Below are 16,730 nucleotides of genomic sequence, written 5' to 3'. Positions count from 1 at the left end.
CAATTATGATTTTCTAAGTATTGTACCAAAAATAGCCATCTTGTATTTGCTTTTCAAAACTTGACTCTTTTTGAGCAGTTGATTGGAAGAGAAATGTGAAGGTGGGAAGGGTAGCATCACTGGCCCAAGCATCAAGATAGTAGGCTGATTTGGAGTGGATAGCCCAGGCCAGAGTGGCAGAGAATGACCTCGAAGCCCGGGGCCCAGGCTGCACAGCCTCTTACCGATGACCGCCAGTGTTTCCCTTGAGCATTGGCCTAAGATACATACACTCTGCTGCTCTGACTCATGCCTAAGCATCCTTCAAGTTTCATTGCTAGAACCTTACTGGAAGGCAGAGTAATCAGAGACCTTGACAGTCTCATATTAAAGCTAGTCTCATGGCAGAAATAAAAATGTTATCTGGATTTGTGCAAATATGAGTATTATAACTTGTTAGTTCCGTAGCAAGAAGTGAAAAGTTTATGGCCATGTATTAAGAATGGTTTCAAGTTAGGAAAATTTGGATTTACACCTATAAATTTAATTTACACTTCATTTTGACAAGCCTAGAACTGACTTCTCTTTTAAATAAGCTCTTTGTACTGAGGATTAGATAATGAAAATAATATTATTATTTGAACTATTTTGGTTCTTTTTAAATATTTTAGGATCATTTGTGTACATTGATAATCAGATGACGTTGTCTTGTCTTGGACTGCAGTCACCTCCTGGGTGTTTCTTCAGTCAGCCCAAGCTATCTTCACCTCTCTCCAGGACCTCTGCAGTGGTGGCCTGACTGCCCATCCAGCCGCTACCCACCTCCCTATACTTGACCAAAGTGATCTTTTTAAAAAGCAAAATCTGCTACAGTACTTCAGTAGATTGAAATTCAGACAGGACACTCCCAGGTGGCCCATATAGGGCCTGGCCTTTACTCCCCAGTGCCGCAGTGTCATCTGACTCCTCCTCCCTGCACTTGAGCCGCCCTGGTCTTTCTCTCTCTCAGACTTGCTTGGCTTGGTTTTGTCTCACCCTTTGGCCCTCTCGCCTGTTCTTCTGTCTGCACGATCTGTCTTCTGTCTTCACATTCTTGGGCCATCACGCTTCATCTCAGGGTCATTTCAGGGATTCTGGAAGAAGTCCTTCACCTCTTAACTAGGTCAGATTCAGGTTTGCTGGCATTTCCTACCTCTGCTTCATTGCACTTTTTACAGTTAAAATTTTGTGTTTATTTACATAATTTGATTAATGTTCACTCCAACCAAATTGCAAGCACCACAGGGGCAGGAACCTTGTCTGCTTTTACTCAATGCTTTTATCCCTGCCATCTGGTACAGAACCTGGTACATATTAGCAGCTTAATTTGCCGAATACTTGAATGAAAGTTTCACAAAAGGCATTTTCTCAGCAGTATTATCTGCAGCCTCTTGGTCATGAAGACGGATGAATAGAAGCATACTTTGTTATTAGAAAGATCACTTACAGCCAAGAGAACAAGATCTGTACCAAAAATATAAGTTAGATTGCAGTTAGGGCTTGAAAATAATATGTCCTTAATTATTTGAAAATGCGCTATTAGACTAACTTTTTTTCAGTAAGTCCAAAATGAGTGAATTATAATGTTAAGAAGCACAGATAATATGACAGCCTCTAACATTCATAAAGTAACTCTATCCCTAAAAGAAATAAAAAGTTGAACAAATTTCAATTAAAAATTGAAAAGATGGAATAAAATGCATTAGTATTTTAAAATGTCACCGGACACTCTATGTGAAAAGAATGAAGACATTTTTAGTACTGCCACATATTTTTTGAAAGTTGTTTTAAGGCACTCTGTTAGTATTAAGATTGTAGAAGTGTTTGGGGCTGGCCTGAGTCCTCTTTTGCCTACATTTTGTTAGACTGTTAGGTCAGCCCTCACTAAAGTCTTTTCCCTCCCCTCTTCCAACATTACTTAAGCAGTTCTACCCCAACCCTGGGTTTGTGGCATGAAGCATGCGCTGGGTAAGAAGGCTGGCTGGGTAGTGCATTCCCAGAGGAGTCAGGTGATCACTGTTGGAAGGCAGCTGCTTGAGGTCCAAGGCAGTCAGTGTCCCCTCTCTTTTGCCTCGGGACAGCTGGTTATTTATCAGACTCCTAAGAAGTTTTCCTTGCTCCCTAGTAGAAGAGAGAGATTATGCAGCGGGCTTTTGATTGATCCAATGGGAATTACATTGATCTGGTGTCTGGCCTTGGTTCTTATCAAGTGGATCACCTCTAAGGTAGGCCATCTTTATTTTTAGGACGGTGACATTCATCATTATTAGTTTACATATTTGTTAGGAATTAAATAGCTCGACGATTTTCTCCCCCTTTTGCCTCAGTTTTTATTCTCTGATTAAAAGAGCTGTGAGTTGCATCTGTCGGCCAAAGCACTTAAATTTACTACTTGTAGTTTTTATTCTTATCCCACATTGTTTCTTCTTAAGGGCTTTTTATAGCATCTTTCCCCAATATCAAAGCAGCATTCCTCAGTATCACTGCCTTAAAGAAGTTTTTATGACTAAAGAAGTTTAACTTTTAAGATTATGAAATTAAGTTATACTTTTGGTGTATATATTTTAAATATTCTCTCGGAGAAAATTTAATGACACTTGTGTATTTAAAGTGTAATGTTGAGGATTTCTAAACAATTATAAACTTTTTAAAAACGAAAAACCACCCTCTATCATATTTTCTCTTAAGGTCTTGCTACTGCTAAAATACATGCCTTAGCTATAATATATTGACATAAATGTAGGATTACATATATGTTGTTTTTGAAGTTGAATTCTAAATGTCAGGCTTGAGAAATTCTTGATAGAATGCTAGCTAGCCATTTTTTCATCTGGACAAGGGTCTAAAACTAAAATAAAAAATATTTAAAATTATACTGTTTGAAATTTTTTTTTCTATTCTTCTATAAAAATGATTATATCTTTCATCCACCACGCAGCTTTTTTTCTTTCTAGATTGAGAAACTGAATTTTTAAGGGTATCACTTAACTGAGAAACAGAGCTTCTATAAAGTTAATTTTCTTTCTCAAGCAAGATTTTAATAACTGCTATGTAATTTTCCACGTTTAAACATAACATTTTAAGCATAATTATCTCTTAAGTTGGTCTTCTTTTCTTAGTGAATATGATTGAAGAAATGTCTTAAAGAAAAATAATGTATTCAGATTTTAAAATCTTTGTGTTTTAAAAGTTAAGAATTAATTTTGTTGCAGTGACAGCTATTTTCTTGTTTTTAAAGGATTGGCTTGCCAAGTTATTGAATGAAGGTCAAGTTAATGTTAATAATGCATTAGTTGTCTTGTGGGTGTTTTCAGACACTTTACTTTTTTTTCCCCTCCCCTGTAGAGATGAGGTCTTATTATGTAGCCCAGGCTGATCTCAAACTCCTGGGCTCAAGCAATCCTCCTGCCTCAACTTCCCAAAGAACTGAGGCTATAGATGTGAGAAAATGCACCTGGCCTCTAGACTTTACCCTTTTAATGACCACCAAAAAATTGCATTGTTTTTAAACAAAAAGAATGCTAATATTTTATTTTTTTTAAAAAATGTTGAATAAAGGAAGAAGAATGGGAAGGCTACTATTTGGTAGATCAATGCAATATTTGAATACTTTAGCCACTCAAGTACAAACATGTTTTTCTAGCATATGTAAGATGACGACTCTGAAAAAGCTCATTTCGCTATGTCAGAGGAAATTGACTTCACAACTTTGGCTGGGCTTCATCTTTTGCTATATTATTGTTTTTTTGCTGGTGTTGCCAAAAATTTTATTCAGTGCTCCTGTGTGTAAGCCCTTTAACCATCAGTTTATGAATCTGCAAAGTGGAACTAATAAAGCCTACCTTATAGAGATCTTGTGTGGGTTAAGTGAGATTTTGTGTGAAAACACTTGGAACATTTTTTTGGCACAAGGAGCACAGCAAGTGTTAGTTAATATATTATTACTCTTACCATGTAATGGAAATGCACTTTTTGCTAATAAATCATTTAGTGGAAAACTTGGAACAGAATAAAAACAATGACACTTAAAATATCTTTGCTGGGTTTTAAAACATGTCTGTCTTTAAAAAAGTTATGTATTAACTAATATTGGGAACAACTTTTACACCTTTTATCATTTACCTTCAAGTCAAATCTTTTGTGGAAGCATGATTCACCCTAATTCAAGGTGAGTCTTACCAGGGCACTTAGAACTCCTGTTAGTGAGGCAGTGGGTCCTTTGGTGCTTTACAGTTTAACTTGTTTGTGCTACTGCTGTCAGTTTCTGATTAGCTCAGCCTCGCCCATGTTTTGACCTATACTAGTTTGCTTTACAAGCTGTTCCCAGGATGGCTAAATTAGAAAAGTCACGAGTAGAAGCCTCTCAGTGATTTCCATTCACTGGTGAAGTGAGGTGGGACTGTGGGTGATAGCTCTGAGAGTTTTATGACTGGCAGTGTGACACAGGATTTTGATGAAATTTGTTTTACTGTTATTAAAAAGAAAATTCTAGTAGTATATGGTTTTTAAAATGATAATATTTAAAGAAATCTTTGTTACATGTGCAGCAGTCTTATATAAAAGTAGATATAATTATTTTTAAAACAACATGATTGTAACACCGAGGTCAAATTTTTATTGTTAGAACTCATAATTTGTAGTTTTTTTTCCAAAATGAGTTACTGTAGATTATTCTACCTACCTCCTTTAGATTATTCTACCTAGTGAGAGAGCTTAATATTCATTTTAATTTTAATTCTTAAGTGGGTAGGTGAATGAATTATCACTCAGGATGTATTTGTTGATGGGTTCAGATATATATTTTAAAATCCATTCTTTAAAAACAGTTTTGGTCTCATTTGGATTTATTTCATAAAAGCTATGTCTTGTGGTTCAGTATAGCATTTAAGCTAAGTATTTGTAGACTAGCCTTACTTAAATTAGTGCCTTATAATAAATAGAAAAACTTGGATATTTTGCACAGCCCTGTGTAATTTGTATCTATTTTAAAATTAAACTCTGCCTTTTTTGCTTAATAAATTAAGATTAATACAGACCCTACATTTTAATATCTAAATTAGTGCTTCTATAAATGAGGCTAAAATGATTACCTTAATAAGTTTAGTATGCCGTGGTGTTATCTAGACTATGTGCATTACCTAGTTTTTGACTTAATATTATTTTATGATGTTTAACAGAGAGCCAATAATATTGGTCAGTCTTTCACAATCATTAATGTGTGAAGTGATACGTATTTTACCTTTCTAACTAGCAACTGTTATAGTAAATACCCTTCCTACATTAAAAAAAAAAAACAACATAATAATAATGTCAACTCCCCTCCTAAAGAGAACTGTTAGAGATAACACCTTAAAATTTATTTTAACAAGTTACTTATCTGAGTTGTTACTGGATACTATCAAATTGATAGGTGATGACAAGTTATTACATAGTATCTGCAGTGTCATTAATTTGCTTTAGCTGATAGAAATATTTATTGCCACATATGCCCTTCCTAGGCTACTAGGTTTACCCCTAGATTGGTGGTGTTGAGGAGAGACCTGTAATCTAGTAAGCTAAATATGTTGGGGAGGGGATTCGCACAGTAGCTGTGAGTGGTGCCTTTTAACAGTGGCTGTTTACTCCAGAATAAATAACATGAAACACTGCAGGAGGCTTCCTTAGGATATTCTACTAGTGGAAGACACTTTAAGCATGATACCAGGAGTGTAGTCTATATGATTTGGTCCCTTGGGATTTAAGATCATGCTTTTCTTTGTAGTAGATTTTTATTTTACTTTTCAATTTTAATTTTATTTTGTGAATATATGATAATTACACACACTGCAAGCCTCAAAAAGTACAAAGATAAACATTGAAAAGCCCCTCTCCTACTTCTGTATCCCTCAGCCTCCTTGGAGACACCCAGTGGTGATAGTTAGAATTTTATTTTTGTTTGAAATTTTTGTTCCTCTTATATTTCATGAACTGTGTTTTTTTAAGGACTTGTGAAATCATGTAAGATTTTAATTGATATTTTTCTCTTAAAAGTCAAGCATTAAGGATATAATAACTTAATGTTTTGGGTAGTTGTTGTACACTAAATCCAAGTGAGGGCTTTAAGTAAATTTTCAATATGATAATAGTAAAAAATGTGATTTTTTTTTTTTTTTTTTGAGATTTGTAGGTATGTGTTGAGGAGTTGTAAATCCCATGCCGGAGTTTTGTGAGGGAACACGATCATTATTCTGATATGTAAAAATACAGTCTCATTGCTTTAATATGTATTTCTTTTGTTAATGAAGTCAAGCATTTTTTTGTATTTATTTATTTTTCCCTTGCGAATAGTATGTTTATGTCCTACCTATTTTTCTACAGCTCTTTAGTCTTTTTCTAACTAGATTTGTAAGACACTTAAAATTTTTTTTTGGTGGGGAGATAGAGGAAAATTAGCCCTTTGTCATATCAGTTGAACTCACTTTTCTGGGTTTGAAGTTTATCCTTTACTTTGTTTATGGTATCTTTTACCATCATAACTTAACTTTTAAGTGGCCAAATTTGTCAGTGTTTCATGACTTAGGGATTTTTATAGGATAGTTAGAAAGGCCTTCCTATTTAAGACTTTTAAAAATGTAGTCCTGTTTTCTTTTAATACTTTCATGCTTTAATTTTTAACATTTCAATCATTGTTCCATGTGTAGTATGTTTTGGAGCAGGAAGGTAATAATGTAGCTTTATGTTTTTCTAGATAGCACCACTTAATCTAACATTATTTATTAAAAATCAATATTTCCTCCACAGATTCTAAGTCCTGTATTTATCATATACAGAATCACTGTGTACTCTTGGATTTGCTTCTAGAGTCTCTATTGATTATTTTCTCTGTTTCTTTGCAATGTCACACTATTTCGTTCATATCCCATAGTGCTAGTCCATTTCCCACCCTCCCCCTTTTTTTTTTGAGACAGGGTCTCACTCTGTCTCTCAAGCTGAAGTGCAGTGGTGCCATCATAGCTCACTGCAGCCTCCAACTCCTAGGCTCAAGGGATCCTCCTGCCTCAGCCTCCCAAGTAGCTGAGATTACAGGTGTGTGCCACCATGCCTGGCCTATTACTACTTAACCATTTTTTTTTTTGCTTGTTAATTCAACTGATTTTACTGATCACTTGTGACATGCTAGGGACTGTTCTGAATGTTGGGATTTATCCTAGATCTGGGAAAATAGCAGTGACTAAAGACCCTGCCTCCACAGAACTTAGATTCTATGTCTAAATTCTGGTTTGGTCAACTTTATCTTCCTCATTTTTAAATCTATCCTCACTTATATCCATTCTGTTAGTCACTAATTTATTCATCAATATATTTATTAGTTATTATTTATTTGTAGTAAGTCCATTTAGTCATTTATTTACCAAATTTTTATTTAGAACTTACTAAATAATAGATCCTGTTTTAGAGACCAGGGATGCAGTGATGACTAAGATAAAGTTTCTGCTCTTGTGGAGCTTTTAGTAACATGCAGACAAGACAACTTCAGCCGCATGCTACACAGAGGACTGACGTAGGGAGCTTTGGAAGAGGGTGGCTTCTAGGTGGCCATAGATTTCATAGTCAGGTAATCTCTCTCTGAAGAGATGACGCTTTGTCTAGAAGCTGCAAGGTAAGAAGGGAACAGTGAAGCGGTGATCCAGGACGAGGGAACAGCAATTGGAAAGGCTGTATATTTGGTGTAGATGAGGAAAAGCAAGGAGGCCAGCTTGACTGTCTCCTGGCAGTGGGGGAGGCCACAGTACAAGAGGGCACAGAGGTAGGCAGGTCACAGAGGACTCTCGAAAGTAAAGCTTGGGGAGCCCCAAGTGTGATGGGGAGCCTTTGGAAGAGTTTGAGCACTAGCTGAAGTGCTTACTTTTGCTTTTATGTGAAGCGTGGACTGGGATCCAAAGAGATGCAGCAGGAAAGCCAGTGGATTGTCCTTTCCTTTCTTTTAATATTTGGCAACTCCTATTGATCCCTTTTGAATCAACACAGATGTCACCCCAAAACCTTTACCGACTTACTCAAATAGATTAAATTTCCAAAGAGAGGCTGCATGTGTCTCTCTTTGTGTCCATTTTTATGGTAGTTCTTAACCATACTGTATTAGAATTATTTGTTGTCCCCATTCCCCAGAGATTTCAAGAACAGGTACCATATCTAATTTCATTTTGTATATCCAGCTTCTCTTGCTCAGTGCTTCACAAATAATAAATGATGAATACATGTGTGTTGAGTTATATCATATTTAATTGTCATGTATTATAATGCATATTTTTTTTTCTAGAGGCGTGGAGCTATTTCCTATGACAGTTCTGATCAGACTGCATTATACATTCGTATGCTAGGTAAGCATTATTTATTTTATACCAATATCAGTTAATTTTGTTATTATCTGTTGTTATTTGAGTTTGAGGTATCTTTCATTAGGTAGCTTTTCATTGCTGTTTGTAGCAGAAATAACCTATTCATGGAGTTTAGAGTCTAGAAACAAATACTGAATGTGATGTGAATCAAGAGAGGCATTTTAGAGTTATAGATAATTGAGAAATCTTTGACCTAATAACTAAGACACTGTCATCAGTACACAGTTTCAAATTGCATCTTGAACATTCTTCATAGAAAATAGTGTTAGATTTGTACAGTGGCTAAATACCAAATAGATGAATGCCAGCATGGACAACAGTGAGGCCATGAAATACCTGCTCAGATCATCCTGTGACTAGATGTATTTTGTTCTCAGCTGGCTGGCAAGGAAGACCATTTGACTTCTAGTTCTGGTGCTTAAATTTTTTATTTATTAGTCAATTCCACAAGGTAAAATGAATTCAGATATGTGCGTATATATTTCTAATTTTCTTTTTCTCTGTGCCAGATTTCTGTCTTCATCCATGTCTCCTTCATCCTTGCACTTCAACTCGTAGTATTAAACATGCATATTAAGATTCCAACAGGCACATTTATTCATTTTTTTTAGAAGACTCTCCGACTCTTCCTCAGCTCAGAATTCCTCCCTCAACTTTATGATACTGATCTATCCTTATTCTTCACCTACTTTTGTCTTCTTCTTTGCCACCTTCACTAATTCCTTTTCATACTTTTAAGCTGAAATGTTCCCCAAGGTTCTATTTTAACTCCTATTCCTTTTTGTCCTCTTTATTTTATCCTGTGTATCTTACCTGCCTCAGTTCTTTTCTACTCCAGTACATATTTCCCCCCCACGAATGCACAGCTTTTTTCTCCTTGCTGTCTCCATCTTTCTCTAATAAACATGTTCAGGATTCCGCTGTGCTTAAGACAGAGCTTTGCATTCATATTTTCTTTAACTTTGTAAAACATCTCCATGTAAATGTCATGAATATCTCATGTCTAAAGCAAAAATGTCTAAAGCAAAATATTTGTGTTCCCCATGTCTGTCTGTTCTGCAGTCTTTTGCCATCTCAGTAAATATAACTCCATTCTTCCTGTCATCAGGTCAGAAACCTCAGAGTCAATTTTTTACTTCCTATTTCTTACACACTCCATACTGAATTCATCAGCAGATCCTACTGGTTGATACTTTTAAATACACCCAAATCTCACCACACCAATGCTGTTACCACCACATTTATTACTTACTCCTTAACTGGAGGCCCTGTGTCTACCTGTGTTCCCTGACTGACTCTGTTCTCATCACACCTAGAGTGAACCTTTTCAGACATAATCTGACTCCTGTATTCAGAAGTCTTTGATGGCCTCAAAGGTCCAGCACGATCTGACCCCACTGCCTCCCCACCCCACCCCCACCGGTTCCCGTCACTCACCTTGCTCCTGCTATGCCGTCCTCTTGGCTTGCCCTTGACCGTGCCAAGCATGCTTCTGTCTCGGGGAGTTTTACGCTTTCTCTTCCTCATGCCTGGAAGCCTCTTCCTCCCTGGCTCACTGCCTCTCTTCCTTCAGGTCCCTGCCCAGACGCCTCCTTTTCAGTGAGGCCTTCTCTGACTGCACTAATGAGTCACCTTCCCCTGCTCCTCTCTTGCTATTCCTCTTACCTTTAGTTTTGACCATGTAACTCATCATCTTCCACTGAAATTTGGTATTTATTATTTGTGTCATCACACAAAGAGATAAGCTTCATGAGGACAGTGAAGGGACTTTATGTATTTTGCCCTCTGCTGTATTTCCAGTGCTTGACTTGTTAACATTTGTTGCAGCATGAAGGAATGGCCACAGGACAGGTGACTAGTCATTGTGGGATGGAATTATAGTCGATGAAGTGAGCCTTGGAGGAAGTGATGGTCTTACTGAGAGAAACAGAGTAAGCAGGAGTGCCCACTAGGCAAGCCAAATTGCGGGAGCACAGGGATAGAGGCTGAAGATTTAAAGGTTGTGAACTTGGAGGCTATAAAAGTGTACTGGGAAAAGTGCTGTGTTTGGAACTCACGATGCTGGGTTTAAATCCTGACTCACCCTTTGTACTAGCTTTGTGGCATGGAGCATGCTATTTAACTTCTCAAAGTAGAGTTTTTGAATCTGTAAAATGAGGATTAAGATTCCTATCTCTGAGGGTTGACGAGAGAAGAAAATAAAATAACGCCTGCAAAACAGAAAAAAGAGCGTCTAGACCATGGTTGCTATGGTTATGTTGCTGTATAGAAAAATAAATGTGGAAGTAATGTGGGCACATGTAGGAACCACACTGAGCTTACAAAGACCAAAGTTTAAGACTCAGCTAAAGGCCTTGGGTGTACCTGCTGTCAGTAAGAAAAGAGTGATTAATCAGATTGACTTTAAAACAAAGTCTTTAACATTTTAAGTTTTTACACATTTATGAAATTGTAAACCGCTTGAAAATAAGTAATATATTTTCCATTTTTCATATCCCTTTTAGCCCATACTATAGTGCTAGGCACAGTCGGCTCAAGTTTTGTGCTGAGGATTTTCAACCTCCTGTAAAACAGATACTGTTTCCCAATGGCCTTTTTTTTTTTAAAAAAAAAAAAAAGTTGCCCATATGAATAACATGTTAGGTCGTCTTATCATATACTTGAATCCTCTTTCAAAAGGCTAACTTATTAGAATATAGATTATAATAATTATTGTAGGGGTAGATTTTAAAAAATCCTCCTCATTCAGCCTTACAGTTCATTACTGAAATTTTGTGAACCCTTTCAAATAAATCAGCTGTTAACTACCTGTTCTGCATATATCATCAGTGGGCTCTCACTTACGAATATGATACCACATGGACCTTTGTTGCTTATGGAAGCTTCTTCCCGAGCGACAACCTTCTAAACTTATGTTTTATTCTTGATTCTGTCCAGGAGATGTACGTGTAAGGAGCCGAGCAGGATTTGAATCAGAAAGAAGAGGTTCTCACCCATATATTGATTTTCGTATTTTCCACTGTAAGTGTTGGTAGACATGATTTTTCTCTCAGACTTTCACTACAGATTTTAATAAAATTACATAGTTTTCCAAGGGAAAAAGAATACCAGAAAAAAAAATCTATTATGTTTGGAATGTTTTTAAAACCTAAGTCATGTATGTAAATGACACTGTTTCTAGGTAATCTTAGTAAATACTTAGAGACAATTAGAAGAGGAAGATACTAAAATATGAAAGTTGATATAGCTTTTCTCTTCTCCGATTTATTACTTTATTTCTTTAAAAAGATATTTTTTTAAGTTGTTGTATTCCAAATAGTTTGTCTTCGCTACTTCAAATAAAATGTTTTTGTGCAAATGATATTTTATGAAGGTGTTTCACTAGATTAGCAAAGTGTTATCTTTTTGGTGTATTTGAAAATGTGTATCACCTTTAAAGATGCTTGGTCGAGTGTCTGTTTCAAAAACAAACATTCTATGTGGATTTAGCCTATAGTGGAGGGAAAGGGGAGAAAACAGAACTTCTAAACGCCTTAAGTATTAAACATATTAAATCTGTTTGTGGAGGAGTTCCACTTTCAGTAATGTTGGCTAAAGTAATTTGGATTGATAATCTAAAAAATGAGAAAAACTATTCAAAATATAAAAGACATGTATGTATTCAAATGTATCTGAATGCTATTGAGGCAGAGAGATAAGCCCAGCACTTCAGGCTACTATTCTTCTTAGTAGCATGTACTGATTCTGGGAAAGGTGGATTAGAAGATGAGCAGAACTTTTTATGGACACTTAGGGATAGAGAAACAAAAACAGGTGTTTAGAGCCCAGCAAGGCTGGATGGTTGGTGCTGGTAAGCCATTCAGGCTTCGTTTGGAATCCTAAAGTGCTATGCCTTAGAAATAAATCCCAACTTTGAAATATCTCACTCACCGAATACATTAAGGTGATCTGTGACTCATGTTTCTAGCCACCTGCTGGACAGAGATGTTACTCATCCCTTAAGTTTGCTAGCTGCAAACAGCCCTGGGATATGTCCTAGGCAAAGAGTAGTCAGGGCTTTGTGTTCTTGAGACATCAGTAAGAATGTGTAGGGACCCTCTGGGCCTCCGAGGAGGATTAACTTTCCCAGTAACAAATGACCCCAAAACTTACTGGCATAAAACAACGACTATTTTTAATGCTTATGATTCTGAGAATCAGGAATTCAGTCAGGGTGTATCAGGTTTGGCTTGCCTGTGCTCTACAGTGTCTTGGTCTGTGATTGGAATGGTTCAGACAGCTTAAAAATGGCTGGGATAGTGGCACTGGAGCCTTATGTCCAGGGTCTTGGTCCATCTCATGTCATCTCCCAGGGCTGGAACCTCCAAGATGGCTTCTGCACTCTTAGGTGCCAACATTTTTCTGTCTCCATAAATGGCAGTCTCAGGGGACTAATTACATGGCAGCTACTTTCTCCCAGAGCAAACATTTCAAGAAACAGGAAGTGTGAGGACTCATAGTGTCTGAAGATCTGGGCCCAGACCCTGGCATAACATCACATTTCCATATTCTGTTGATTAGCCGTGTTACACAGCTTGCTCAGAGTCGTGGAGAGAAGACACAGCCCTCCCCCAACCCTGGTTGTCAAAGGGATGCAAGGTCAAAACCTTTTCAATCTCCCATCTGTAATCTGGCACAAAATGTTTTGAAAAAGTAATTAAGGTCCTAGAAGGAGAGGAGAGGGTAAATGTAGTAGGAGCAGTCTTTAAAGAAGCAATGGCTGAGAAATCTCTAGAAGTTGATAGAAGACATTAAGGCACAGATTCAGGAAGTATTGTAAATCTCAAGCAGAGTAACATTAAAAGAAAATCACACCTAAGTGTACCATAGTATAACTATGAAAACCAAAATCAAAGAGAAAGAATTAAAAGTAATGAGGGGTAGTGGAATATTACTTTCAAAGGAGCAATTATGAGGTTGCCAGAAACAGATTGTTTCATTTTCCACAGAAACTAAAAAGGTAGAAGACAAAGGAAACATAGCTCTGATGTGCTAGAAAAAAATAAAATGTCAAACTAAAAATGTAATCCACAAACTCTGAAAAGGACACACTTCACAATTTGTTACGTAAGGCTAGCATGTAATCTTGATACTACAACATGACAAGGATGTGGTTGTCATCCACGTCCTTGACTAATAGAGTTTAGTCATAGCAGGAGCATGTGCTCATTTCTCTGATTAGATCACATTTCACAAAACACACTAGATTACAAACAAAAAATAACAGCCAAATCGCTCATGAATGTAGAGGAAACATCCTAAATAACATATTATCAAATTATATCTAGAACACAAAAGGAGAATTAATATATTTTGACCCAATTCATATTTTTCCAGGAATATAAGGTTGGTTTAACAGTGAAAAATCAATCAGTGTAATTCACTGTGTTAATAAAATAAAGGAGAAAAGTTATGGATAGGTTAATATGTTAATGCTGAAATGGCAGTGCTAAAAGCCAAGATGACCAAATGCTAAGAAGAGCTTTTGATAGGGCCAGTCACAGTGGCTCATGCCTGTAATCCTTTGGGCGGCGCTTTGGGAGGCTGAGGTGGGTGGATCATCTGAGGTCGGGAGTTCGAGACCAGCCTGACCAACATGGAGAAACTCTGTCTCTACCAAAAATACAAAATTAGCCAGGCATGGTGGTGCATGTCTGTAATCCCAGCTACTCAGGAGGCTGAGGCAGGAGAATCGCTTGAACCCGGGAGGCAGAGGTTCCGGTTAGCTGGGATCGTGCCATTGCACTTCAGTCTGGGCAACAAGAACGAAACTCTGTCTCAAAAAAAAAAAAAAAAAAAAGCATTCGATAAAATTCAGTATTTGTTCTTTCTTAAAATTCTGAGCAAGCTAGGAACAGAGAAAAACTTAAAGAGTCTGAAACATTAGCTACAAAACCCACAGCAAACATCTTATTTAATAGTGCAATATTAAAACATTCTTTGTGAGATGAGAAATCAAGAATATCTTTCATCATCTTTCCTATTCAGTATTGTTGTGGGAAGTCAGGGACCCCGAACGGAGGAACCGGCTGTTTGTTCTATCCGGTATAAGAATGCAAGAAAAATAAATGAAAAGTATAAGGACTAGAAAAGAAAAAGTATCATTTTTATGGATGACATAGTTATGTACTTAGAAAATTGTTAGGATTAATAAGTGAATTTAGCAGTTTTCCTTTCAGTACGTATTGGTATTTCTGTAACGTAACAGTGACAAAATTAACATAATATGTAATTTGAATTTGCATCAAAAAACATCAAATATATAGGGATAAATCTAACTAAAGATACGTGTAACTCTACATAGAAAACTATAAGTCATTACATAGAAAAATTAAAGATAACTTAAACAGAAGTATATATACTGTTGTTTATGGATTGGAGGATTCAATGAAGATGTCAGTTTTTCTTCTTTCCTAAATTGATCTGTATAGGTTTAGTGAGATCACAGTGAAAAATCCCAGCAGTTTTTTTTTTTTCCCAATAAAATCAACAAGCTGATTTTAAAACTTATACGAAAGTTGAAAAAGCCAAGAATAGCCAAGACAGGAAGAAGAATAACGAAATTATGGAGTATACATCCATAGACATCAAACTTATTATAAACAGTAATAATCAAGTCAAGGTGATATTAATTCAAGGACTGACAAATAGAATAAAGGCATACTATAGAATCTAGAAATAACCTACGCATATATGGATATTTGATTTGTGACAAGTGTGGTAATGCATTAGGTAGAAGATAAATAATGCAATGGGTAGAAATAGCGATTTCACTAAATCAAGTGGATACCCATATAGGGAAAAAAAATGAATCTTGGACCCTGTTCACACCATGCATTAAAAAAATCAAATTTTGGTTGATTAACTTTGCCAGATTAGACTGATAATTCAGGTAAGGTGAGGAATGCTAAATCAATAACATTGATTTAGCAATGTGGACATGTTGGTAGGGGAAGCCTGAAATTAAAGTGAATTTAAGAGAGAACAGAAAGATGGGAATTAGATATAGCAGGTACAAACAACTCTTTTAGAGTTTTGCTGTAAAGAAAAGGGAAGAGGCTGGGCATGGTGGCTCACACCTGTAATCTAGCACTTTGAGAGGCCGAGGTGGGTGGATCACCTGAGGTCAGGAGTTTAAGACCAGCCTAGCCAACATGATGAAACCCCATTTCTACTAAAAATAGTAAAAATTAGCCAGGTGCAGTAGTGCGTGCCTGTAATCCCAGCCACTCGGGAGGCTGAGGCAGGAGAATCACTTGAACCCGAGAGGCAGAGGTTGCAGTTAGCCAAGATCACACCACTTCATTCCGGCCTGGGCTATAGAGTGAGACTTCACCTCAAAGAAAAGGGAAGAAATAAGGGAGGCAACTGACAGAGGAAGTGGGATCACTGAAACTAGAAATAATAGCAAAACTTGAGAACAAAAAGGCCTGGCCACCTGGAAATTTTCCAGATTCCGAAATAAGTACTTCTTGGGTCAAAGAGGTAGACCCTAAAAAGATGATAATTAAAGATTATATAGGAAAATCTATGAAATTCAGCTAATGCAGTATTACAGGAAAATTCATAGCCTTAAAAAAATACTTACATTCATAAATAAGAAAGAATGAAATAAGTCAACTAGGAAGTCCAACTCAAGAAGTTAGAAAAATAATATCAAAATATACCTAAGAAAAGATAAAGTAGTTGTTAAAGATAAAAAACAGCAATCAGTGAACTAGTAAACTGAAATAAAAGTAGAACTCTGTAACTAAAGTAGTTGTTTGCAATAAAACAGACAAATTGCTCACTAACTTAAAGACTGAATGGAGCTAACATGCATACTCAAAAAATAAGAGGGGAAAACACCACAGATAAAGAGAAAATAAAAGAATCGAAATGGACTCTTTTGCTTGACCCCAAAAATATATTTGAACACTTATATGATCCAGAAAATTTTCTTAAAAATTGCAGTTTATCAGAACTGAATGTAGAAAACATAAATTAATCCAGCAGTACTCACAGTGTGGTGTGGGATCCTCAGGACCCTTTTGGGGGTCTGTGAGGTTAAAATTATTTTCATAGTAATACTAAGATGTTATTTGCCTTTTTTGCTTTTATTCTCTCTCAAGGATACAGTGGAGTTTTCTAAGGCTGCGTGATGTGTGATGTCTCAGTACATTCAGTATATTAGCAGATACGAGAAACAGCCGGACATTTCTCCTTAAATTTTTCTCCATTTTGGAAAATATAGTTATTTTTAATAAAAATGTTATTTATGTTAAAATGTTATGGGTTTATAGCAATAAATTTTTT

At 36.4% G+C, this 16,730-nt stretch overlaps 1 protein-coding gene across 3 annotated transcripts in view; it reads left to right on the top strand.

Moving 5' to 3' along the window:
• Nucleotides 1-16,730, top strand: part of PDE7A (phosphodiesterase 7A) — a 127,172-nt gene that overhangs the window by 51,131 nt on the left and 59,311 nt on the right. The window contains exons 2-4 of one of the 3 annotated variants that reach the window (XM_023222333.1): nt 2,147-2,243; nt 8,318-8,378; nt 11,334-11,417. In XM_023222333.1, the coding sequence (XP_023078101.1) occupies nt 2,184-2,243; nt 8,318-8,378; nt 11,334-11,417 (205 nt within the window). In that variant the 5' untranslated portion in view covers nt 2,147-2,183. Of the gene's footprint in view, nt 1-2,146; nt 2,244-8,317; nt 8,379-11,333; nt 11,418-16,730 lie in introns of those variants that run through there. The other 2 variants (XR_002733644.1, XM_023222332.2) reach the window with 2 other exon arrangements.

Source organism: Piliocolobus tephrosceles, chromosome 7, assembly GCF_002776525.5.
Source record: "Piliocolobus tephrosceles isolate RC106 chromosome 7, ASM277652v3, whole genome shotgun sequence".
Classification (NCBI taxonomy): Eukaryota; Metazoa; Chordata; class Mammalia; order Primates; family Cercopithecidae; genus Piliocolobus; species Piliocolobus tephrosceles.
Note: the sequence above shows the minus strand (reverse complement) of the source record. Positions and strands in the feature narration are given on the sequence as shown.